Raw genomic sequence first — 25,914 nt, 5'->3', positions numbered from 1 at the left:
AATGCAATCAACGGGTGGCCTAACAGTAACAAATCAATTGAATAAGCAGGCCGTATAATAAAATGAGAAGGGATAAAATATATACCTTTCCTTGAACCATGGCAATCACAACAACATGCACATGAGGAGTAAGGTTCGATTTCTATCTAGACTGGCTCAGCAAAATGAAGTTAAAAGGGTGCCTGACCGTCGCAGTCTCGCGTTGGTGTCAAGTCTTTTAACCTCGGCCAAATCGAAAGGAATATCTTATAGTCACGCGAATAACGGCTAAAGATATTTATTTACAATTTTTTAGAAATAAATTTCGGGGAAAAGAAAGGCAACCTCGACATCGCGGGCTCGCGTTCGAGGTTGTATCTTTCTTAACACCATCCTAAAAAGTCCTATCGCGGCCCAGGTCCGGCAGCGTGGTTGTGTGTGCAACAGTGTAGTGCTAAATCATTAAAGCACGCACAACAATTCATAAACAATCAATTTGAACCTACAAGAACAAATAACACCTTAATGTCAGGGTCATACTTGGAATCCTCGCTGCCAAACAAAAATTATTTTTGAATAGGATAAAATTTTTTGGCTTAAGTCCACTTTTAAAAAAAAAAAATGCAACTCCCCAGCGGAGTCGCCAGTCTATCGCGACCGACATCCCGCTTTTTTTTATAGACATGCAAAAAAGGGGGTCTCGCCTGGTACGTGCTAAGTTTAGGTTCGGGACTTAACTCGGGCTCTCCCAAACCCATACTATATCGCGACTTAGGGTTTAAGTTTTTTAACATGCAAGTGGTTTATATCAAGGAATCGTCACTAATCGATTTGGGGTGGGTTGATTAGAAACCCAAATAGGGTGATGGGAGGATCACCCTATTCCTACGAACTAGAGATTAAATGAGTTCGGGGACTTGGTTACACTAGTTGGATAACTAATGCCCTTTCGGTACCTTTTTACCCTGTTCATTTCTGAAAATATTTGTTAGGCAATTTGGATTGATTTTAGGACATTTCTCCTAACATGTGAAGTGATCATGCGAGTGCATAATCATAAACGATTAGCAGTCAAAATAGATATGCAGCCTTAGGTTCTAGTCCTAACTAAGTCAAACGACATTCAAAACAGTTCATGCAATTATATTCTAGAAACATGCATAATAATAACACAACATGCAGCATACTACTGCACAACACTATAGGCTTATCTAAATTAAACATGGCAATTTATGCAATTATTTTAACAACATGCATATTAATACAATACTAAATTAAAACATCAGATACACCACATAATTTAGAAAATTTAAAATAATAATAATAATAATAATAAAATAAGAAGTAAATACGGAAAAAAAAATTAAAATTTTTTTATTTTTTAAATTTTCTTTTTTTAAATAAAATAAAATAAAATATTAATATAATAATAATATAATATTAAAATCGGGTCGGATCGGCGGATCCGGGTCGGTCGGATTCGACCCAAAACGTTGACCGGGTCGGATCTCCGGATCGGGTCGGAACCGACCCGGGTCAACGGATCCGACCCAGGGCGTTGACCGGGTCGGATCAGCTGATCCGGCTAGGGTCGACCGCATACCTGGACACCGGCAGAGCCAAAAATCGGCCTCTCGCCGACCGACCCAGACCGGCGCCGGCCTAAAATTGGCCTCTGGAGATTGTCCCCAAGCTTCTTCAACCAGTCTCTTACCGTCCGACGTCTCGCTCGTCGGCCAGCGGCCAAAAAACGAACCAACCTCTTTGAGGCATTTCATCGAGCAGGTGGGGGGCGCGACAAAAATCAAGGGTTCTCGACCTCCTCCGGCGACTCGGTCGGCTCCGGCAACCACGACTCGCTTCCGACAGCGAGTGGGGACCGGGATCGACGACGGTATGGGCCGGGATTTGTGCGAAACGGCCGGCGCGAGTCCTGATCAAACAGTACCAGAAAACAGGGGAAAACAGAGGACCGGAGGAGACTCACCGGTTGGCGGCACGTCTGGGAGGTCTCCGGCTGGTCCGCGGGTAACGGGGAGGCTGACCGACGTTCTTCTCAGTCCCTGCAAACTCTCAAACCTCTCTTTTTCTCTCTCTTGCTCTCTCACTCTGTTTTTCTCTCTCTTGGCCTCTCGCTCTGTTGTCTCTCTCTCGGCCGACCGAACTGGATCGTCTCCTCTTCTCTTTGTGCCGCGGTACGAGCACGGTGGTCGCCGGAAGAGGTCTCCGTCTCTCTGCCTCACTCAATCTCTCCGGGTCTCTCTCATGGCCTCTCTGTTCTTGCTCACCAAAACCGAACCCAGCCGACCAGCCTCTCTCTCTCTCCTCTCGCTGGCCTGTATAGCCGACGACGATGACGCCACTCTCTGCTCCATTAAACGCTCTGCACCGGCCTACCGCTCCTACTGAAGACTTTCGTGGCAATTTTGCGTGGTGGAGCGGGTAATCCGCATTGTCCCAGGCGGGGTCAGGACAAAGGAGAGCAGAGGAGAGAGGGGGGAGGCTAGACCGGGGAAGGTGGAGAAGAAAGAGCTAGGCCGAGCCGGGCCCAGCTCACGCAAAAGGGGAAGAAGAAAATGGAGTGGGCTGGGCCTGTGGCAGGGGGGAAAAGAGGGTCGGGTCGGGCCAGCCTTGGCCCGGCCCGATCCAATTTTTTTATTAATAATTAATTTTTTTTGAAAATTAATTAAAAAAATATGCTCTAATAGGCCCTATTAATGCAAATATGCCTATTGTCTATATGCAATGCAATTAGAAACTAAATAATTTTTTGCTTACGAATTAAGGACATTAATTCCTAAATTTTTGTGTAATTAATTTTGTGCAATTAAAAATAGGTGTCAACATCCATCGTAAATACATATACAGCTATCTCAACTTATACCAAAATCCAAATTCAAAAAATACCTCATTGATACGTCTCTCATCTAGGCCAGCGAGGGACGGGACGCCATCACCGGATCTAGGCAAGGGATGTGAGCCCTTGCCGGATCTAGGCCAGCGAGGCATCCCAGCCCTTGACTGTGGCTAGCGACCTCCGCCGGCCATTGCTAAGACCTAGCAATCAGTGGAGGGAAATAGGGAAAAAAAAGAAAAAGGAAAGATAAAAGTAAAGGAAAAAACATAAAAAAAAGGAGAAAAAAAGAGAAAAAAGAGAGATAAAAATAGAATTTTTAAATAATTAACCACATCAGCGCCGGCTGTGCCAATGCTACTTAGGACCATTGGCATTGACTGGACAGTCATATTAGCGATTTCGGCCAAAATTAGCCGGAATGACTCAATTGACAAATTATTGAAAGGTTTAGGATTAAATTAATTAAGTTGAAATGTTTAAGGCTGAAATGTCCGTTGTATAATAAATTTAGGACTTTTTATTTTTGGACAATTTTCCCAAATCGTTAAGATAAACATTGGGCATAGCCGTATTCAGTCCTTAACATCATATCCTTGGTCACTCGCATTAATTCGTAATGTAAGTTTGCCCGGTGAATTTGAAGGAGAATCAACCCTAGCATGCTTCATGCATCGACGGTGAGAGCGAGGACGAAGCACATGAGTGAGGCAACTTTCAGAATACTATATTCATGCAAAATCGCAAATTGTTTTCGTTCACAGATATAAATCATCGAATGGGAAAAAGGTTGGCTATCTTCAATCCGAAGATTGTCGATAGTGGTAGAATGGTTCACGGACACTTTAAGACGAAAACTTCTTTGAAAGGTGGTAGTACTTGCGGTGCAGGTGAAGTATTTTCACGAACAGTGCGAGAAGAAAAGGACAAAGCGAATGGTGGCATCCACGCACACACCAATGTAACCAAACAATCGAAAAACGCCATAAAAATGGAGCTCGGATCGACATGTCGTAAGTCGCAACAAGGGGGCGCAAGAACGAGGGGTGACTGGGGGGGACCAACCACCGACAGAGAGGGCGCGTACTCGGAGGTTTTGAGGCGTTGACGGTGGCCATCTGTGCTTCGAATAGAGAGATTGGAGATCCCAAAGATCGATGGGGACCAATTCGAGCTGTCCGAAACGAGGCGTGCCGGACGAGGAAGAGTTCGAAGAGCGCGAAGAGAGTCCAGCGGGACGAGGTGGAGTGAAGTAAGAAGAAGGAAGAAGAAGCTACGATGGTGGCATCCATTATTACAACTTTTGGCTCTTCCCCAGCACAGAGAGAAGGTGTTTGATAATTTTCTGGAGCGTTATGCGATGCGAGGGCTTACATGTAGGAAAAAGGGGAATCATCTGAAATTTCCACTTTAAGCTGACTTTAATGAGGACGAATTGATCTAGCACAACGAAAGCCACTTCTCTTTATTCAACGGGCATAGACCAGAACTGCTAAAACCATTGCAGTCACCTCAATTAAGGCATATTATTCAAGATGTCCTCAATTAAACGGCCCAAAGACAAGTAAGAAGAGCCGCCCTCAACTAACGCCTTCCTACTCTTCTCACTCGCCTCCTTCCCCTTCTTCCTCCTCTCGCCGTCGACCTCCTCCATTAACTTCTTTATTCCACCCTCTATTTCCTCCGCTGTCACGACGAAATCGCTCTCCATCCTGGGATCCCTCCTGTAGTCCATCCTGATCTCCACTGCAAGGCCCAGCTCCACCACCAGCTCGAATGCATTGAACTGTTGCTCTCCGTGTAGAGGCAATGTTGCCACCGGCACGTTGAACCATATGCTCTCTAGGGTGGAGTTCCATCCACAGTGCGACACGAAACCCCCAATTGCTGGGTGGGCCAGGACAGCAACTTGTGGGGCCCATCCAATCACTTTCCCGACGGCGGCCGTCCGGTCCAAGAACCCCTCAGGCAAAACCTCCGTAGGGTCCACTAAGTCACTTGGGAACCAAACCTTGCCCTTCGGCGGCGGCTGTCGTAGAGACCACAGGAAGCGGTGCCCGCTTCGCTCCAACGCGCAGGCCATCTCCTTTACCTGGTCCTCGCCTAAGCTCCCAAAACTCCCAAAGCACAGGAAAACCACCGATGAAGGCGGTTGCTCATCGAGCCACTCCATGATGTCATCGCCTTGGCGGCCACCGTAGGCCTTCGTGTTAGTCTCACCCTTCAGATTCAGTATGGGCCCAATGGGGTACACCGCGGGCGCCCCGAGGCCCGCCAAGGACCTCAGTGCATGTGGTTCGAGCTCGTCGAACGTATTTACAATAATTCCCTTGGTCTCTCTCATCCTCCTAGCGTGCTCCAGGAACGGTCGGACTGTTACCTTCGTCAGAACCAGGGGCGGTAAGACCTTGGTTGGCAACGGGTTTGTGAAACTCGGGAAGTCCATCTCGGCGGCTGAGTCCTTGAATTCGGTTATGTCCACATGGTACTCGTCTTGCAGCGACTGGAGGTGCAGCATCATGCCGAGGAACCCAGCGCTCGACGTGAACATGACATATGACGGGACTCCAAGCTCGTCCGCCAGATCGATCATGGTAGTGCAGAACATGTCAAGAACGAACCCTGCGAGGCGCCCAGTCCAGCCGGCCGAGTCAGCGAGCTCAGCAACAGCCCGCTTAACATGGGGCTTGTTGCTTTCCACGAAATTGGTGAGGAAATGGCTCGAGGAGAATTCAGTGTCGGTGTCCTCGCGCGGGAGGTGGACGAAGTGGAGGCGTGGGGCAGCCACGGAGGTGGCAAGCGAGTTTGTGTACGAGTCGACGAAGGAGTCGAAGGGAAACTTCATGATGAGGACGGTGACGGAGAGGCGGGGGTCGCGGTTGACGACGAGCTTGGCCATCTCGACCATTGCCTTGAGATGGCCCATGCCAGGGGTTGGGATGAACACGAGCTCGGCATGGGTCATCGCCATTATTTCCCCTGCTCAAGTGAGGGCTTTGGAAGTTCTGCGACTGTTTTTGAAGTTACGGTGACGAGGCACGACGCCTTTTCTGCTGATTATTATGTATCGTCGTGTTGTGAGGTGGGGCAGATTCTTCTTGGTTGTATACTTTTTTGTGCTGGCATATTTGCCGTTCTTGTGAGACTTCTTGGTTGTATACGTTTTTGTGCTGGCATATTTGCCGTTCTTTGTGAGACATTGGTTATTCTTTATTTGTATGGAACTAGAAAGAAGAGAAAGCAGAGAGAGATGCCTGAACGGCAAGGAGGAAATCGACGTCATGGCTTTGCTGGTTGCAATCAATTAGAGGCGTAGTTTCGACTCCACACTGTGCTTAGTGACTCTTGAACTGTCATCACATTATTGGCATGACTCGATCCACCTTTAGATCCAATGAATGTCCAAAAATTCCATTTACGGTGCTTAAGTATTAATTCCATTCATGGTCATATCATCTTGGGATTTGTCACGTCACCGGATCGATCTTATTAATTGAATCCGTGTAGACCTAAGGCTATTTGTGACTTTTCGTCAAGATTAGAAGAACATAAAAATTGGTTAAATGTAGACCTAATACTACTTGTGACTTTTCGTCCAGATGAGAAGAATATAAAATTGGTTAGGTCTGGCGACTCGTTCCTCCCTTTCTTTGCAATGCTTTTCTCATCCCTTGACAAATAGCCATTATATATCAATAAGCAATATTGTAAGAATATTACAAGTCTATCAAAATCAGATTATTAATCGATGCAATAAGTGATAGTTAATTAATAGAACGATTGAAAGTGATTTTACCTTAATTTAATTCACGAGTCATATCCGAAAGGTTTGTATCAACATTAACTTTATCGTCTTTCTCTCGATCCCTTTTTTTTTGTCTTTATAAACCCTTATTTACTACTAGTCATTTTTGCTCGTGCGATGCACCCATCTTTATTTCATTCATGTACTTTATGTAACGACCTCACTTTGGGGGTTATTGGTGCGACGTTCCAGGTGCGTCGCCGACCTAGCTCTTTTTTATCTTTTCGTTACAATCATGTGGAAGCGTGTAGAACAACAAACACCTGGACAACACAACAAACAAGCAGCCAGGAAAACACCATACATAACACAATACTTCCATATTGCCTCAGTACATTTATAAGTCCATTTTTTTTCTATGGGTACTTCTTGTTGACAATATGCTCCTATCCAAAAACATAGGCCGGGGGATTCCTATCTCCTCTAACAAGGCTGCAACTCCAAAATCGGTACACCATGACGAAGAGAAGGTAAGACATCCATACCTACAAGTTTGAAAAGACAACGGAGTGAGTCGAAGACTCGGTAAATAAAATCACTAATCCTGAGTTAAGAGGACGTCTCATTGTCGAACCCAGCATGCTAACATTACTCGCACCACAACATCAATGACAAATCAATAGCAATACTATTATTGTACCTCGACTATATGCAGGTGATCAATTTCGACTTACTGTTAAGGCACGATTTACCCTCAACTTATCAACAAACTTAACAACAATACACATCAACATGCATCAAATGTTCATTAACCGTCTCACACGATTCTTCCCATACTTTCAGGGTCTTCTAACCTTAGGCTAAACATCCGGAATCCACCAAGCATCTCGTACTTTCAAGGGCTTTCAGCTTCAGGCTGGGCATCCGGAATCCACCAGGCATCCCACACTCTCAGAAGCTTCTAGCTAGGCATCTAGAATCCACCGGGCAATGTCACCAAAATCCATTGGCGACAGCTATTTCTTTTTTGTGACCACACAACAAGCATTCACGCAAGCTAGATTGTTATCTTTGTTTGTTAGCCAATGCAAACAAAACCCGAAAGCCTGCTCATACAGGTGTGTATGTGTGTCATGGCTTATAATATTAAAGCTAAATTGATGAATCGAGCGCGACACATGACTCGTGGCTTGAGCTGACACGCATTAACGTCGGTCCAAAGTCGAATGGTGAAGGGAAACGACAAGCAAAGTCGAGAAGGAGAGAGGTGCAAAAGGAAAGGAGAAGAAGAAGTGAGCTAAGGGGGGTGAGAATGAAGGGGGGTGGTGCCTTATTTATAGGCCTTTCCCTCATTAAATGCCTTAACAAGTGGTCCAATGAACTTTCTTAGAGTGACTTGGCTATCTTAGTTATGTAGCACCCTAAGGTCCTAGGAAATGATTAAGGATCCTTGGTGTGTTTTTCCTATTAGTCCATTTGGCTAATGAGTCATCATATAATGATGACTTAGCCTAACTTGTTCTCTAAGCCAAATCTCATGGCAATGATTATCAAATCTCTTCTTGGTCACCTAAGAGGGTGATTCATCTTCTTCATTAAATGCCCACATTGATTACTTAAAGTAACTTGCCACCTAAGTTGCCACATAATTCCTTGCCATCTAAGTTGGTGAGTCACTTGGTTCATGACCGAGCCATGGTCAAGAATAACCGATCCGTGCTCGACCTTCGGCTATCATGTAATCACGTGGAATCGATCGATCCGCAGCCGATGCACGGTCGCACGGAATCGGTCCATGGTCGCCCGTAACCGATGCATGACCGAGCGGAATCACCCGCGACCGATGCATGACCTCGTGGAATCGATCCATGACCGTCCGTCGATCGATCCGTGACGGTGCGTGATCGTCCCATGATCGACCCTCATGGTCAAGTGGCCGATCCAGTGCCGAATAGCTTGGGTCGACTTACGTGATTAGTGGATCGATTCACTGCCGATCCCTTGGCCAACTTGTGGCCGATCCTTTGATCGGACCATGGTTGGTCCTCACTCGCCCTTTCTGACCGGGCCGATCGGTTCATGACCAGTCCTCAATATCGGCACACTGATTCCCTGGCCGTTTCCCATGATCGATACATGGACCAAAACCGTGGATGTTACACGTTAACACAATAAACATTCATTGTATGACTTTTCTATGATTTTACTTGTACGTAAAAATTTTGTCTACACAGGCATATGCAAGATCATTCTGTTGATTATAAACCTAAAGGGTGCAATATATATATATATATATATATATATATATATATATATATATATATATATATATATATATATATATATATATATATGTATATATATATATGTATATGTATATGTATATGTATATGTATATGTCTGTGTATATATTTAATGTACTTCATCAAAAGCAAGGGTCACTTTTCTTCTGCACCACAAAGAATTTTATTAATAACAAAAGCCCACCAACGAAAGAAATCACTCCACAAAAAACCAAAAAGGGACGCATATTATAAGGAGCGACGACGACAGGCACAAGTGCACAAAAACAAAGGGGGAAGGACACTAGAAGTGCCAAAAGTTGTGTACGGCGCTCACTTTGGTGCCAAAAGTTTCATTTGAATCATTTAAGTGCCAAAATTTTTGAAAAACGATCACTTAAGTGCCAACTCCGGTCAGTTTGGCCAGAAATCCGACGTGACATTTTTTTATTAATTTCTGAAGCCAATGTGGCTCGCCGGAGATACAGTCAGCATTTTTTATTTTAAATAATTTTTTTTTCTTTTTTCCTTTTTTTTTCTTTTTTCCTTCTTTTCTTTTTTTCTTTTCTTTCTTCTCCCTTTGGTCACCGACGGTGACCGGAGGCCGGCCACCGGCCGCCTGGCCTTGCCCGAACGAGGCCGCCGCCACCCGCCACAAGTGAGACCCGGCCGACCCTCGCCTGGGCAACGACGGGCAAGCCCCGGCGAGGTTGGCCTCGCCTCGCATGGGCGAGGGTGAGCCCCAGCGAGGGCTCCCCATGCCAGATCCGGCGAGGCCGACCGTCGCCCAGGCCACGGCGGCCCCGCCGGGCCTCCGGTCACCGGCGGTGACCAAAGGGAGAAGAAAGAAAAGAAAAAAAGAAAAGTAGAAAAAAAAGAAAAAAAATCAAAAAAGTATTTAAAAAATCGAAATATATACGTGGAAATGCCACGTAGATTAATTTAAAAAAAAATCCAACTAAGATTAAAAATTTAATTATAAATGCCACGTATTAATTTGGCCAGAATCTCTCGCCGTTGGCATCAAAGTGATCATTTTTCCTCCGATTTGGCACTTAAGTGATCCAAATGAAATTTTTGGCACCAAAGTGAGCTCCGTACACAACTTTTGACACTTCTGCTGTTCTTCCCCCCAAAAACAAAGGCCGTGTTCATTGTTGTGTCAATCTCTCTCTCTATTGCAAGTGGGGCTCTGCACCGCACAACATCAATTGTCAATGAATCGATGACCCATTGAGAAAAAAGGGACAACTAATTGATAAATCTCAACTAATAATTCATGTTGTACGACATCAATCGTCAATTGTTCGACGACACATTGAGTAAAAGGGGCAGCTAATTGATAAATCTCAACTATCATGGTCGTCAACATCAATTGTCAATCGTTCGACGACACATTGAGGAAAAGGGACAACTAATTGACAAATGTCAACCAACAAAGGGTGCGTTGTTCTATCTTGGAAATTTCCCGACTGCAAAAGAAAGAACGGTATAATCTATTGATTTGGCCTTCCATATAACGGCCGCAAGATCGGTCTTCAATCAATTAGTTCGCAAACCGGAAAATGTAAACTAAAGGGTACTCCAGGTTCGTCCACGAGGACTCTGCAATACTTGAGGAAGTAAACGAGATAATAGAGAGAGACGTGGGTTGGATCTCTAGCCTACGGAGCTCCTTGTTTGATTAACTGTTGAGGCAAAAAAAAAAAAGCTTAGAGTTAAGATACCAACTTGAACAGCTAACTCATTGATCACAAAATTGAGAAATAATCGTGGTGCAAATCATATCAATGATGAGGTGTCACACCCCCGACTCTACAAGTAGCAGGAAAATGACATGGCCGTCCTCCTATCTAAAGGACGCAGCCTCATGCACATAATCGACATTAACACATTTTCAATATATACATATACATATACGTGTGTGTGTGTGATGAAACAACAAACTGGTTACATGATTATAGTTCTAAAGTCCACCAACAATTATATGTATATATATCCAATGGTTGACATACTAAACCCAACAAATGAATTTCCAACATATGTATAAATATCTCTACTTATACCAAAATCCAACTCCTAAAAGTCCTCTATTGCTATTGGTCTTGTCCTATTTCGCCTATAGTTGTAGAACCAGAAAAAGAATTGTGATGAATGGGATGAGCAAATCACCACTCATCGAGTAGTATAAAAATATCTTCTAAGTAGATCGAGCATTCATTATGCATATTTGTAAACACTTTAGAAACACATTTGTCGAAATCCGGTACATAGTATATGTACAAGATAAGATAAGTTATATCACTTCAAAAAACTTTATACATATAAAAATTACCTGTTCAATCAGTAATACCAAAGCAATCAATGATGGTCCATTCTATTTATCAATCTAGTGCGCAATAACTAACTATCACACGCTTAACGCCCGTGACAATGCCTGCCAAGATCACCCACATAGGTATTCACGTATGTCAATTGGTGGCTTAGCCCAAATAGACGTCCTGAGAACTGTATGCATAATGATAATCCTTTAATGGGTTTAGATCATAGTGACAAGAGCATAAAGCCATCAATACAATCCTCCAACTAGTCATAAAATCATTTTAGAATTCATTTCATAAACCAGGATCATAAATCACTATATGTAACCTTTCTCAATTCCTTCCATCAAGAAGAATACATATCATAAAGCATTTTCCAAATCATTTCACAACTATTTAGTTCCCAAAATATTTCAAGAGATGCTTTGTTATGCCATTTTATATAACCAAAAGGTAGTAAATGCTCAATCCAACTATTTAGCTACCTTGTACTATAAATACTTGTAAGAAATAACAGTAAAGTGTATCTTGTTTGATTCTTCACACAGTGTTGGAAGTTCTTGAGCACAACAAAACTCAAAAAGTCGCCCCAACTCGACCTTCAAATTCGTTAAGATCTCTTCAACTTTCTCAACCTCCCAATCATAGATTCTCACATAGAAGAATTTGATCAATTTCAGCTTGTATCGTGGATCTAGGACTACCGCCATCAACACAATTTGCTTTGTAAATATCCCCATGGTAGTGGCCCAAATCTTCTTTTATTTTCCTTGACATGGATCTGAGACATAAATCTGGATCGTTTGCCCGATTATTCACTGCAGAAAGTAGGCTGGCCATTTCACAGTAATACAAGTTGTAAATGGCATACGAGGAGCCGCATAACCTTTTTGTAGTTTCACAAAACTTTCCCAAGAATTTAGCAAGCACACCACCATTCTTTCAAGAGCTAAAATTTCTTGAAAAGTATTATTCTGGTGCATAAAAAATGCACAGAGTGCAAGAAGAAAAGGACAAAGGGAATAGTTGTATCCGTACATACTAATGCAATCAAACAATGGCCTATTTTGATGTCCAGGAGATTATTAAGTGACTTAAGTTGTCACTATGTAAATTTGACAAAAGATTCATAAATTCAACGTTGCACAAAGAATCCGTTCACGACAGACTTGTTTAGATAAATATTTCGCACAAATATTTTCATGTTATTCACACACTATGATTGATTAAATTCTTCTCAGCATTTATAAGCCAAGTCTATGCTGAATTTTTTCATTTCTCATATGTTGAGCTCTAGAAGGAGGCCCCATTTGTACAACATTAGAGCACACACTCGTGTAAAGGTTAGATACACCCTTGTTTTGATGATTTTCGATCAATCTCTTACTCACCATTAAATTAAGAGCAGATAAGGCGGTTCGTGAAAAAATATTATTACATCGATGATCTACGCTGGATTTGCCAGATTTACTCTTTCAACGTCCTCTTGGACCCACACTATGAGAAAATCTCCTTTATGTGGTTGACCATTAATCTAAAACTTCCACGTTAAGACGACTTTAATGAGTACAAGTTGATCTAATAGAATGAAAGCAACCTTTTCCTTATTCAGACACCGAACTGCTAAATCATAGCAGTTACCTAATTCAAGGCATATTATTGAAGATGTCCTCAATTAAACGACCCAAAGATAAGTAAGAAGAGCCACCCTCATCCAACACTTTCCTACTCTTCTCACTCACCTCCTTCACCTTCTTCCTCCTCTCCCTGGCCACCTCGCCCTCCATTAACTTCCTTATTCCACCCTCAATTTCATCTGCTGTCACGATAACGACGACATCGCTCTCCATCCAGAAATCCCTCTTGTAGTCCATCTTGATCTCTGCCACGAGGCCAAGCTCCACGACCAGCTCGAATGCGTTGAATTGTTGCTCTGCGTATAAGGGACCCGTGGCCACCGTCATGCCGAACCATATGCTCTCTAAAATAGAGTTCCATCCGCAATGGGACACGAACCCCCCAATTGCTGGGTGGGCCAAGACTGCAACCTGCGGGGCCCACCCAATCACTTTCACGACGTCAGCCGTCCGATCCAAGAACCCCTCCGGCTAGACCTCGGCAGGGTCCACATAGTCACTCGGGATCCCAATCTTGCCCTTCGAAGGTGGCCGCCGTAGGGACCACAGGAAACGGTGTGCACTCCGCTCCGGCGCGCAGGCCATCTCCTTCACCTGGTCCTCATCGAAGCTCCCCACGCTCCCAAAGCACAGGAAAACCACCGACGAAGGCGGTTGTGTGTTGAGCCACCCCATGATGTCATCGCCTTGGCTGCCACCGTTAGCCTTCTTTTTAGTCTCGCCCTTCAGATTCAATATGGGCCCCACTGCGTACACTGCGGGCGCCCCGAGGCCTGCCAAGGACCTCATTGCATGCGGTTCAAGCTCGTCGAACGTATTTATGATAATGCCCTTGGCCGCTCTTATCCTCCTGGCACGCTCCAGGGATGGTCTGACCGACTCCTTCATCAGAACCATGGAGGGTAAGAGCTTGGATGGCACTGGGTTTTTGAAAGTCAGGAAGTCCAGCTCGCCAGCCGAGTCCTTGAATTCGGTTATGTCCACGTGGTGCTCGTCTTGGAGCGACTGAAGGTGCAGCATCATGCCAAGGTACGCAGCGCCTGACGGGATGAAGACATAGGATGGGACTCCGAACTCGTCCGCTAGGTCGATCATTGTGGTGTAGAACATGTCGAGAATGAACCCGGCAAGCCGCCTGGTCGAGCCAGCCGAGTTGGCAAGCTCGGCGACAGCCCACTTGACGTGGGGCTTGTTGCTCTCGATAAAGTGGTTGAAAAAATTGTGCGAGGAGAGATCAGCGTTGGTGTTCTCACGCGAGAGGTGGACGAACCAGATGCGGGTGGCGGCCACAGAGGTGGCGAGCGAGTTTATGTACGAGTCGACGTCGGAGTCGATTGGGAGCTTCATGATGAGGAAGGAGATATAGAGGCGGGGGTCGCGGTCGACGAGGAGTTTGGCCATCTCGACCATCAATACAAGATGGCCCATGGCAGGGATTGGGACGAACACGAGCTCGGCATGGGTTCATCGCTATGCAGCCGATTTATCTCCCGGGCTCAAGTGAGTAATTTGACGTTTGGTAGTTGGAGAAGACGGTGATGAGGCTCCAGGCTTTTTATGTTGATTATTATTTACGTTGCGTTGAGAGGTCGGGAGGATTCTTGGTCGAATATGTCCTCTGGCGGCAGTTTTGTCGTTCTTTTATATGCTTTGTTAATTTAATTTATTCTATTTTGTGATACATTGGTCATTTCTGCTTGGACAGCGAGAAGGGAAATGACGTCGTGAATTCAACAACTATTATTTAAAAACCCGATGAATCTCCATCGTTATAATTTTTTTTTGTGGAGATTGTCAATTGAGGACGAAAGTTCTTTTGTGGGTGCTTCAATAGAAATTTCATTTATGCTTATACCATCTTAGAAATCGTCATGTCGCTAGATCGATTTTATATGATGAATCTATGAACACCTAATGCTACTTGTGACTTTCTGTCAAGACGAGAAGAACATAAGATTCGTTAGGTCCAACGGTCTGCTCCTTCCTTTCTCGACAATGCTTTTCTCGTCTCTTGAAAAATTACTGCTATGGAAAATGAGCAATATTTTAAGAATATCAAAAGTCTATTAAAATCAGTTTATTAAATGATGCAATAAGCCAAAATTAATAAACAGAATGATTCAAAGTGATTTTACCATAACTTAATTCATGAAATCGATCAAAAATGTTTATATCAACATTATCATCCCCTCCTCAATCCCCTTTTTCCTCTTTATAAATCCCTATGTAGTAATCAGTTGCCCGTATTTTGGTCACGCACTTTAACATTATATACGTTAATCGTACGCTGTTAAATGATCTTTATAAGAAGTATGTTAGGAAGAACCATGACAGAGACCATCATATGTATTACTAATAGGGACAATGACAGCAACAAGTGCACCAAAAGAAAGGCTGTGCGTTGTCGCGTCAATCTCTTTCAATTGGGTTGAATGTTTTAGGTTGTTTTGACGCTAATACAAAGTAAACATACGCCAAGTATTTAATTTTTGGTATCTTTTTACACTAAAAGATGGCCAACTTGTCGACATGAAAAATACATGATAGAGGCATGAATTACACGTCCCGTCGTCGACGATTGTAGAAAGTGATATCCATTTAGTGCATCGATGATGGTTCAATCGTGGTAGATGAGTGTTTGTACCAAAATCATCAAAGGACACATGGCAGAGGTATGTGGCAACCTGGAAGTAAATATCATCAAAGGACACATGGCAGAGACATGAGGCGTAAAAGCAAATATCATTAAGTTGCCAACACAAAGGACATATGTCAGAGGCATGTGTCATGTGTATATGTTTACACCAAAAAATGACCAATTTTTTGTTATTATTGACAGGATCGGGAAAACGAGCAGAAATTTCAGTTCTGCGCCAGTTCGGGAAAATGGTCATAACTTTATCGACACGTATCGGATTGACTTGATTCCAAAGCCAAAAGAATGAAGACTCCTGGATATACAACTTTTATGTTTTGAGTTTTCTCAGGAAAGCACTGTCGATTCGTCTATTTTGGAAGGAAGTGGACAGTCGTGATTGGTCAAAATGCGGAAATTTCAGCTTTATGCTAATTCGGGAAAATGGTCATAACTTTATTGATACATATCGGATTGACCTGATTCTAAAGTCAAAAGAACAAAGACTCATCGATCTACAACTTTTATGTTTTGAGTTTTCTCAGAAAAGCACTATAGAGTTGTCGATTTTGGAAATAAGTGGACGGTCGTGATTGGTCAGGATGCGAAAAAAGAATAGGAATTTTAGTGAAGAATAGCCAACTTGAAGGAATTGACTAAGAGTGGAGTCGACAATCTCAGATGCAACTGTCGAAGAGGTAACCGTCAATGTAGTAGAGTCGAAGCAATCGCCAATGTAGTGGAGTTGAATAAACCGTCAAGGTAGTGGACTCAACGCAACCGTTGGAAAACTGCTAAGAAGCACATATTTTAAGGGAACAGTTACTTGGAAGCATGATTATGAGGCAGTTGTCACTTGTAAACAAAATCGTGAGACGGTTATCTTGAAAGCAGGAAGCATTACATGGACATAAAGACAAGATTTTCGGAATAAAACAACATGGGCACAACCGTTGGAAACTACTGAGGAGCAATTACCACACGACCATTACGACAAATCAAACATGTTATCTTTCAATTATCTTTACTTTCCTGCACCGCACTTTATCTTTCCTTAGCTGTAGCTTTTCGATTCGCGTTGTACATTAAATTCCAGCGTGTATCTCTATCCCGGATGCTGCGTCATCGATTAAATTCCGGTGTTGCATCTTTGTGTACATGTGTGGCTGCATTTTCAAGTTTTGTCGTCAATTAAATCCCAGTACGGTTTGTACGTACAGTCCGGTTCGAAGTTCGAAGTAAAAGTTCACGGTCATTTCTTGTCCGCCTGGATATTTCCTGTCCGGAGTCGCCACAGAACCCGGTCCTCTCTCATTAAAAGCCGAAGAACGACTTTCGATGAATTATATTTCGTCGTGAGAGCAATTTCCGACGAAACAGTATCTTATGTAAGTTTTGTTGCGTTTCAATCTCTCGTTGGTGCAACATTCCTATTCACAAGTGGGCTTTGGACTGCATAGCATCAATTGACATCCGTTGGATGACGCGATGAGAAAAAAATGTTCTACATGTTGAAAATCTCTTTATATTTTTTGAAGTTACAAAACTAACCATGGTTTATATCAATCTTGATAAATTCAAGAAGTGTTTATGTTTTAGGTAATATTCTCGCTAAAAGGATTCTTTACGACTGAAAAACCTACATTAACAAGTCTAGAAGAATGAAAAGTTCATATTGACATGGAAGTATCAAGGTTTTAGGTTTACAGTATCCACGTAACTATCAACTATCGTCGTCAAAATACACTGGTTAGAATAATTGATCATATCCAAAAAACCAGGAAAAGAAGAACTGTGTGGATATCAACAAAGTAACTATGTGAATATCAGTAAGGCGAAGGCCGGATATCAACAAGGCAAACGGTGGACATCAGCAAGGCAAACGCTAGATATCATTAAAGCACCGAATATCACCCGAGTACTGCGATAGCTGAATATTAGTATAATATACTACATGCGACAAGATTTCACGCATAGTTCGAAATAGGAAAATTTGAGATGACTAAAAATCTCAAAATAATCAAGTTAGATTTCAATGAATCCAAATTAAGCAATGGAATAATCAAATCGTGTTCAGTTTAGGGCATTACCTAATTCGGAAATTTGTTTCCAAAGATCGGGACCGTCAGCAAGATTTCACGGTGGCTGGCGGTGAGGAACTCCGGCACGACTAAATTTTGTTGAGCACAGCCGAGGGTTGAATTAATGAGACGTTCACCGCGGCTGCTAGAAAACCGCTGGTGGTTCTAGTGTAGTTTGCTGGACACTCGCTGAACCTGCAAAGAAAAGATTAAGTGCGGCAAGCTTTGTGAACCAGTCGGTCACAGCGGTGAAGGCTTGCTTGATGGCCACCGAGGAACGCCTTGACGACTGGTGGATGCGAGGAGCTAGACGGCCGCGGTTGGAAGCTGGACGGCAGAGAAAACTCTCGGCCACAGCAAGGTGTTCTCCGGAGATGAGCCGGCAGCGTCCGGAGTTTATGATGATGTGCAAGTACTGAACTGCAAGAGCGGGCTGCTGTTGAGAAACTTGTAAGCGCGGTTCTGTGCTGGCTCGAGGGCGCGGAGTGAAATACTTCACCGAGAAGTCGTCCCAGTCAAAGGACACCGACGTCGGTGGCTGAAAGGAGCTGCTGCCTTCGATGGACAGCCTGGGCATCACCAGGACTGTTGACGATGTCTAGAAGACCTCCGGGATGTTTAGTTGGTGCAGGTGGGGCGTCGGTTTGAGCAACACTGCAGAAACTCACTCAAAAGAGCCGCTGGTATATCATAGATGTGGCTGCAGGGGCGGCGGTCGTAGAACACCGGGAGACGCGAGTAGCGGCTACAAGGGAAAGAGAGAACTTTGCTTTTTCTGAGTTCCGAAACTTCCTATTCACATATTTTGTGAATTCTTGCTCCCCAAGTTGCTTTCCTAATTTGACCCCAAAAAAAAAAAAAGTTGCTTTCCTAATGAATTAATTCCAACTTAGCACAGTATTATAATTTTCGGCCATAAAGATTTTTAATGGACTTGGCCAAAATTATATGCTCCTATGGGCGCAGTCCGGTTTGTACATCTTCAAACCTTATTCCAGCAGGCCAAACACTTCTGTGGCCTCGCGATTGGTCATAAAATGTTGCAATCGCGAGGGTCACGAGTTCGAGGCCTAGCCTGAAGAAACCTCATTTCAGCAGAAACTGTTCCCCGGAGAAAGAAGTCTGCCTCTTTCGGAAAGGGGGGAAGACAAGGCCAGATGATGGGGGACAAAAAATTGACAGCAAACAGAGTGACCAGCAAATTTCGTCAGTACTCCAAAAAATAATTTAATGGTAAGAACTCAAGCATCGCAGCGATGCCCTTCTGAGCAGACATTGCATTCATAATCAGAAGACTAAGGAACCACACCAGGGGGAAAGATGGTGTCCGGGACACCTGAAGTTCCTAGTCCCAAAGTTCTTATACGGCTACTTTGTGGACCAAGCCGGTCTGGCTTTGTTGATGCCAAATGTCACAAGACCCATGACAAAACCAAAGTCAAAAACTGCGGTTAGAAAAAGTATACATTGTCAGAGGATAAATGGCGGGTAAAAGATGTGAAGTCAAAGGACTCTTGATCAGTTGTGTCTTGGTTTTCAAGCTCAGTTACCTCCCCGAGTGTTTCAAGTATCAAGACTTGGCTACCATATTGAAACCATCAAAAAAGAGACATGTCAAATGGCAATAGAAGTTCCTTCAATCAGCATTTGTAGGGCCAGATAAAATAGCCGCTCCGTCTCGGGTAAACTGAGCAATCAGAATAACCAACGTCGATCAACCCGGGGACTAAAGCTCCTCGGACAATATGGGTAAAGAGACATATAAAAAGGGTGAAATTCTAAGGGACAAATAAAAAAGAAAAGAGCTTCAAACGGCAACAATAAAATTTAAAAAGGGCTCTGTTCTTTAATGTTTACTGGCGGAAAACACTTCCATCACCAGATATTAGCTATCCAGGAAACAGAAGAGAAATCCATCGGGCACCATCACAGCTTCTTTAGAACTGTGCCGACTAAAATAAACGTTTCATATAAGAAACCAGCACAGTTCAAAAGCTGAAAATCTGTCAGCAAAAGCTCCATATTTCTAAGAACATCTATCCTGTAACTCTTGGACTTTTTACCTTGAAACCTCCCATGTGCCTGCCTTAAAATGTCACAGGCACATTGTCCTCTTTGGTGTCTTTTCGTTGTCAACTTAAACTAGTTTATAGTCGAAAATTAATCATTAGAATATATTTTCAGTTGCACAAATATAGAAAAATCTAGTGCAATGCAGAGTCCACTAGAAAGTCACTAAACCTGGGCATCCCAAATGATTAAAATTGACCCACGATAGAAGAGTAAGCAATGAAAATGCTGCACAAATGGTCGAAGCTTTCGAAAATGAAGCACAAAAGAAAGACGTCCTTGAACTCATATCTCTCTTGCAGCACTTCAAGCTTTAAATCTGTGAAAATAAAAGACAACAAATGAGATCCTGATCAGTTTAACTTCACTCGGTCATAAGCATGTTACTAGAAAGTTACCATAGTCTTTAAAACTTCATTCTGCCAGGATTTCATGGTCAGTGATGAAAGTTACCCCTATAAAAACCAAAAAGCATAGAAGCAAAAGACAATGAATACGTTAAAATTCATACTAAGGAGACGAGTAACGAAGAAGAACTGTGAAACAACGAACTGCGTTAATAAACTTAAAATGGGGGTAGAAACCTGATTCATATCTCTGAGCATTCCCCAGACTCTCTTCAATGTAATAACGGGTGGGACTTGATCTTGACCAATCTCGTGATAAAACAAGAGAGTCCAGGACTTTTGGAGTCAAAGAACAATGAAACTGATCAAGCACACATCTCGGCTCGCCGAAAGCTGCACCAAAAGCAACCGTAGATACTGGAATAGCCAAAATATCTCTTGCCATGGAGGAAAGAACACTAAATGATTTCCCATTATTATTCCACCAAGACAAGATGTCAAAACCATCTTCATAAGATGAGAGTTGCTCCTTAAGATACCGATCCAACTCGGTTTTGGACGCATCGATTTTCTTTGACTCTCACGGATCATGTAATTATAATCACGAGCAATCTTCGCGGAGTTAGAAGTTTGAGAAGATCGAGTTTTCTCTAATGACAATTGATACATATCATAATAATACTAAAAAATTCGCCCTACTTCAACCTTCAAATTTGCTAACAACTCATCAACCTTTTCAGTTTCACTACCATAAATTCGTCCGTAGCACCACTTGAACAATTCCAACTTCAATTGAGGATTAAGCACCACTGCGATCAACATCAACGAGTTCATTTGATCAATGTCCCCATAGTACTTGGCAAACATTTGTATCATTTTCTTCAACATAGATCTGTGGCATAAATCTGCATAATCTGTCCACTCATACAAAGTCCGAAGTATCGCAGCGACTTCAGAGAAATACAAGTTAGAAGTGACATTCGAGATACTCGACAACTTTTTTATAGCCATGTAAACCATGCAAGAATTTAGCAGACACATGGGCATTTTGCCAATCATCACTTGTAGGTGTTTCATGATGAAGCTTTTCCCTAAATGAGGGATCCTCATTTTCCAATCTTTCAAAAGCTTTCCTGAGCATGACCGCCCTCTCCAACATTAGGTAGGTGGAGTCCCACCTGGTAGAAGTATCAAGACCAATGGAACGCTTAGAGGCTATCTTTTCTTTCTCAGCACAAGATTGAAATAGCTGAGCTCTAGCCGGAGAACTCTTCACATACCTAACTGCACACCTAATCCGACTAATAGAATCACGAATCTCATTCAACCCATCATTCACAATCAGATTCAAAATTGGAGTCACATCCCTCAGATGAAAAGATCCCCCATTCAGGCCAAATAACTTATCACACCTGTACTTATCTTTCAAATAGTCAACGTTTGTTTCATTTGAACTAGCACCATCCACTGTTACCGTGGATATTCTTTCCTCCAAACCCCATTCCTGAATACATTTCTCTACTAAGTCGCCGATGTGTCCACCATTATGACTAGGCAACGAAATGAAATCCAACATTCTTTTGTGCAGCTTCCAGTCCTTGTCTATAAAGTGCGCACTGATGCATAAATACCTTGAATTTTGCACGGAACTGCATGTAACAAGACTCAGGGCGACTCTAGATTGCAAGGTTCCTAACAAAGTTTGCAACTTAAACTTCTCGATCAGATAAAGTTTCATGCAATCCCTGGCGATAGTAAAGCGGGGAACATGCTCCAATCGAGGTTGCACTGCGCAAACAAAATCTCTAAAGCCTTGACTGTCTGCCAGAGAGAATGGTAGCCCTTCACTTACGATCATCCTCGTGAGCATTCCTCTACAATGCGCTTGATCAAATCTCCAACTAGTAAGATTACCGGCATCGCTATCACAACCCCCGTTCCCCTGGTACTCGGGGCATTCATTCAAATGTCTACACATCGAGAAAGCACCCCGATCCGCGTTGTGAAAGAACACTTTTTCGCAATGAATGCACTCTACCTTTTCGATCATCCCCGCATTCGCATGCCCCGATCGAACGGAATGATCCCTCATAGTAAAATTCTCATCTGATGCGCGAGACCTCGTCGTTGCGGCTCCGATCGTGGACTCGCTAGCCGGGCTCCAGTCGCCCACATCGTGGGTCTTACCCATGTCCGACCCACATCTGCACCCCATGTCCTGCAACATTCAGCAGCCATCCCCACAATCAACAAAATTCCCTACACACAAGATTCAACAGATGAAGAGAAGGAATCGAAACCCCTCGAAAGTCATCCATCCAAACGCTTGCACAAAGTGAAGATGGGAACAAAGGTCGCAGCTTTTGGCCAAGGAAAACCTCAAACGACAGAAACAAGAAAAGGGTTGCAGGGCTAAGACATGGTAATCCATATTTCGTTACAGCAATCGAGTGCCGAATGTTAAGGGCGTCAGCCACTCTTCACCGAGCAGGAGCAAGAAGACGCAGAGAGAGAGAGAGAGACCAAAAATGGCGCCAAGCGGGAGTTGTCTCTCTCTTTCCCGCTTAATTCTCCATTTGCGTTTTGGCCCTCCTACTTTTCTGCGTTTTCCAATTTTGGCCCAACCGTAATTTCGTCTTGACGATGATATATGATTTATTAAGACAATTTATTAAGTACTTTGACTAACATTATTGGTCAACGTTTCAAGGAGATCATCGAGTCAGCACTACTGACAATTTAATACTCGATTGACGCTAATGCTCGCAAGTAAATCAAAAATCAGTCCCCATATTTTTAAGGGCATCTTACTTTTAGTCCTTGGACTTTTGCTCAATGACATTTTTAGTCCACATTTGACGATTCGAATTCTTGATGCTGAGCCAACCGAACATCGACCTCCAACGTCGCTACATATTATTAGTGGACCAAATAACAATTAACTTTCTATTTGTTTCACAGAAAATGAATGATTTGAAAAATATTTTCCTAAAAGTAATAATTTGCATCGCTTCAAAGAATTAATCGATGAAAAAAATATTCATTATCGACAATAATTTATGTTTAAATATTTTCGTGAACGATGTGGATATTTTTGTAAGCTACATAAGCGATCATATTTTAGAAGTTTTTTTTTCAAATTCTTCATTTTTCGCGAAACAAATGCACCCTAAATTTTTCACCTTTTCTCATCTACGAAATAAATCCTCACTTGTTAAAAATCGTGTCAAATATATCCCAAGAGTAATCTCCCTCCAAAAATTGTCTTTTAATAACCTTTGTAGAATTGCTGTTAATTCTATTTTTCAAAAGCACACAATCCTTTCATTCGTTCTTCTTACAAGATGATATTAGAAATATACTTGAAAATTGAAAATTCTTAAAAAGGTCGTGATTTGTTTTTTCATCCGGCCTTATTTTACGTGTAACTTACAAATACCTTTCGCATTTGTTAATCTTCCATGTACCAAAATGAACAATCTACGAAAATGTATCTAGCATGAGATCCTAATCAATCCCGACTTACATCGGTCTTTCGAAAAGTTTACACGAGTATGTTTACTAGAAAAGTTGCCGCTTCTTTTCAACTTCCCCCTACTGGGATTTCTTCTTCGGTGAGGTGAACAATCTCTGCCACTTATCACTTATTGTATTGGCCTCTTGGCCTTTTTTGAGAGTTTAGAATTAGTCCTCTGCCCCCGTGACTCAAACAGACTAGCAGATTGGATTGTAAAGGCGTCAAGGTGTAAGTCCCTTCTAACCCCCTTCTCCTCTTTGGGAAATCCTGTGTTTTGATGCCTCTTATTCTTGTAAGTGGACTCAGGTTTAATGAAATGATATCTCTATTTTGACCCAAAAAAAGAAAAAAAAAAAGCTCTGCAAGAATTGGCAAGCAAAGAAGACCCAATATAATCAATTCGTTGAACCATATACTTAGTATGCATGAGAACGCACAAGAGTTTCTCAGCATTCTCAAAGCTCTCTTCCACACAAGCTGGGACCGTACTGGATCTCAACCAATCTTGTGCGCAAATGAGAGAGCCCGCAACCTCGGAAATGAGAAACTACGAAATTGATCAAGGAAACGTCCTGGCGTGCTGAAAGCTGCACCGGAAGCAAGTGTGGATGCTGGAATTGCCTGCCGAGATATCTCTCGCCATGCGGGAGAGTACCTTATATCTCCGATTCATTGTTCTTCCCCCATGTCAAGATGTCAAACTCATCTTCATAATCTTTTCACATCGCTGCACAAGATACAGATCTAACTCGGTTTTAACCTCCCTTTTATGCCTCTCTCTCATAAACAAATGAAATTGGTGAAACAGATGCATCAGGCTGAGAAGTTTGCGTTTGCAACACATCATGACAAAACTCATAAAGCCAACTCAACTCAAACCTTCAAATTTGTTAACATCCAGTCAACTTTTCCAGTTTGATTTCCATGAACGCCTTCCCAGCAGAACTTCGAAAACTTCAACTTGAATTGAGGATCTAGTGCTACTGCTGTGAACATCATCGAGTTTTGTTTTCCCATGCTCCCACAGTACCTGTCAAACATCTCCTTCATTTTCGTAGACATTGAACTCCACACATCAGTGCTGAGGGCAACTATAGATTTCAAGGTTCACATCAAAGATTCCAACTTTACCTTCTTAATCAAATCAAGTTTCATGCAATCCCCAGCGACAGTAAAGCATGAACTCAGCCCCGAACGCACGTTGCAGCGCGCGCTCACAAAGTCTCCAAAGCCTTTACTTTTCCCCCCCAAAGAACAAGAACAGAGCTCATCTCTTCAAGCTTTGGGGGTTAGGGCAATGGCAGAGACTAAAGAAATCTAAAGTGCAAGGAAATCTAACAATGCGATGACAACACAATTAGCGGAACAAAATGCATGCTCGCGCAACTTGTTTAGGTCGCTTCAGGTCCTCTATGTTCATCGCCAATCTTCCTTTCTAATTTCAACAAATGATATCACGACAATAAAGAAATTGCGCGCGTAAGAACAGAGATCTACATAAATTGGAGAATGGTGTGGTGCTACAAGAATTGTCGTCCTGGGAACTTTCGGAATGTTACAGATTTCCATTCCAACATGAGTTTCAGAATCATCAAATTTTGCGGTCGCTCAAAGCCGAACAGAATATACGAATCAATAGTAGCAATCTAGCAAAAGAAAATGAAAGAATCTCAGCCTTTCAAGTAATTGGAGAGCTTCACATGGGCCGTGGGATCTCTCTTCTTCTTCTTGAAATGCTTGGATGCTGCCTTCAGCACCTTATCCCAACCCTGAAAAATCCAAAACCCAACGAACCCTAAAATTTGGAAATTCTGAAATACAAATTCGATAAATTGCACGAAGAAATTACATGATTCACACTTAGATTACCATAATCAAGCATAAATAATCACAAAACCATAGTAACAAATCATTAAATAGAATGAATTTCTGAAAAAAAAATTGACAAGAACAGAGAGAATCGGATAGTGTAGTACCCTTTTGGCGAAGGGCGCACAGGCGACGTTCATCGGAGTCGGCGACGAACCAGAGACCTTTGCCGACTTCTTCTTCGTCCTCATCATCTTCTTCTTGCTGCTCATCGAGAGATTAACCTTCTTCTTCTTCCTCGCCGCCGCCGCCGTCTTCTCTCCACCGAACCCCCCGAAGCAGAGCTTCCTCGGGGTGGCGAAGCAGCCGGAGTCGACCGGGAAGTGGGAGCGGGGGAGGAGTGGGGACCAGATCGAGCTCTGCGAGTAGTCGAAGCCCGTGGACGAGCTGTCCGGGAACTTGTGGAGGAGGTCCCGCGACATCACCGGCTCCAGATACTCCACCACCTTGCAGGTGTCAGGCAAGAGGCCGAGGGTTTCTTCGTCGTCGGTGGTGTCGCCTCCGTTCATGGCGTCCTTCCTCTGCTGCTGCGAATTTGTGGATCGTTTTTGCCGTTGAGCGATCGGTGCCTTTGCTC

At 43.1% G+C, this 25,914-nt stretch overlaps 2 protein-coding genes and 1 pseudogene across 2 annotated transcripts; all 3 read right to left on the bottom strand.

The window, feature by feature from the left end:
• Positions 1-4,274: 4,274 nt before the first annotated feature.
• LOC115677019 (anthocyanidin 3-O-glucosyltransferase 2-like) lies at positions 4,275-5,909 on the bottom strand. Its single transcript, XM_030600068.2, has one exon. The coding sequence runs from the start codon at positions 5,802-5,804 to the stop codon at positions 4,350-4,352; it is 1,455 nt and encodes a 484-aa protein (XP_030455928.1). The 5' UTR covers positions 5,805-5,909; the 3' UTR covers positions 4,275-4,349.
• Positions 5,910-12,827: 6,918 nt separating this feature from the next.
• On the bottom strand, positions 12,828-14,279 carry LOC115677022 (anthocyanidin 3-O-glucosyltransferase 2-like; annotated as a pseudogene).
• Positions 14,280-24,939: 10,660 nt separating this feature from the next.
• LOC115677064 (uncharacterized) lies at positions 24,940-25,914 on the bottom strand. Its single transcript, XM_030600111.2, has 2 exons — positions 25,445-25,914; positions 24,940-25,237 (listed from the first exon to the last, which is right to left on the bottom strand). The coding sequence occupies exons 1-2, from the start codon at positions 25,844-25,846 to the stop codon at positions 25,139-25,141; spliced, it is 501 nt and encodes a 166-aa protein (XP_030455971.1). The 5' UTR covers positions 25,847-25,914; the 3' UTR covers positions 24,940-25,138.

This window comes from Syzygium oleosum, unplaced genomic scaffold (assembly GCF_021117445.2).
Source record: "Syzygium oleosum isolate NSW1041296 unplaced genomic scaffold, Sole_v2.1 Sole_v2.12, whole genome shotgun sequence".
Classification (NCBI taxonomy): domain Eukaryota; kingdom Viridiplantae; phylum Streptophyta; class Magnoliopsida; order Myrtales; family Myrtaceae; genus Syzygium; species Syzygium oleosum.
This window is presented reverse-complemented; position numbering and strand designations above follow the sequence as displayed.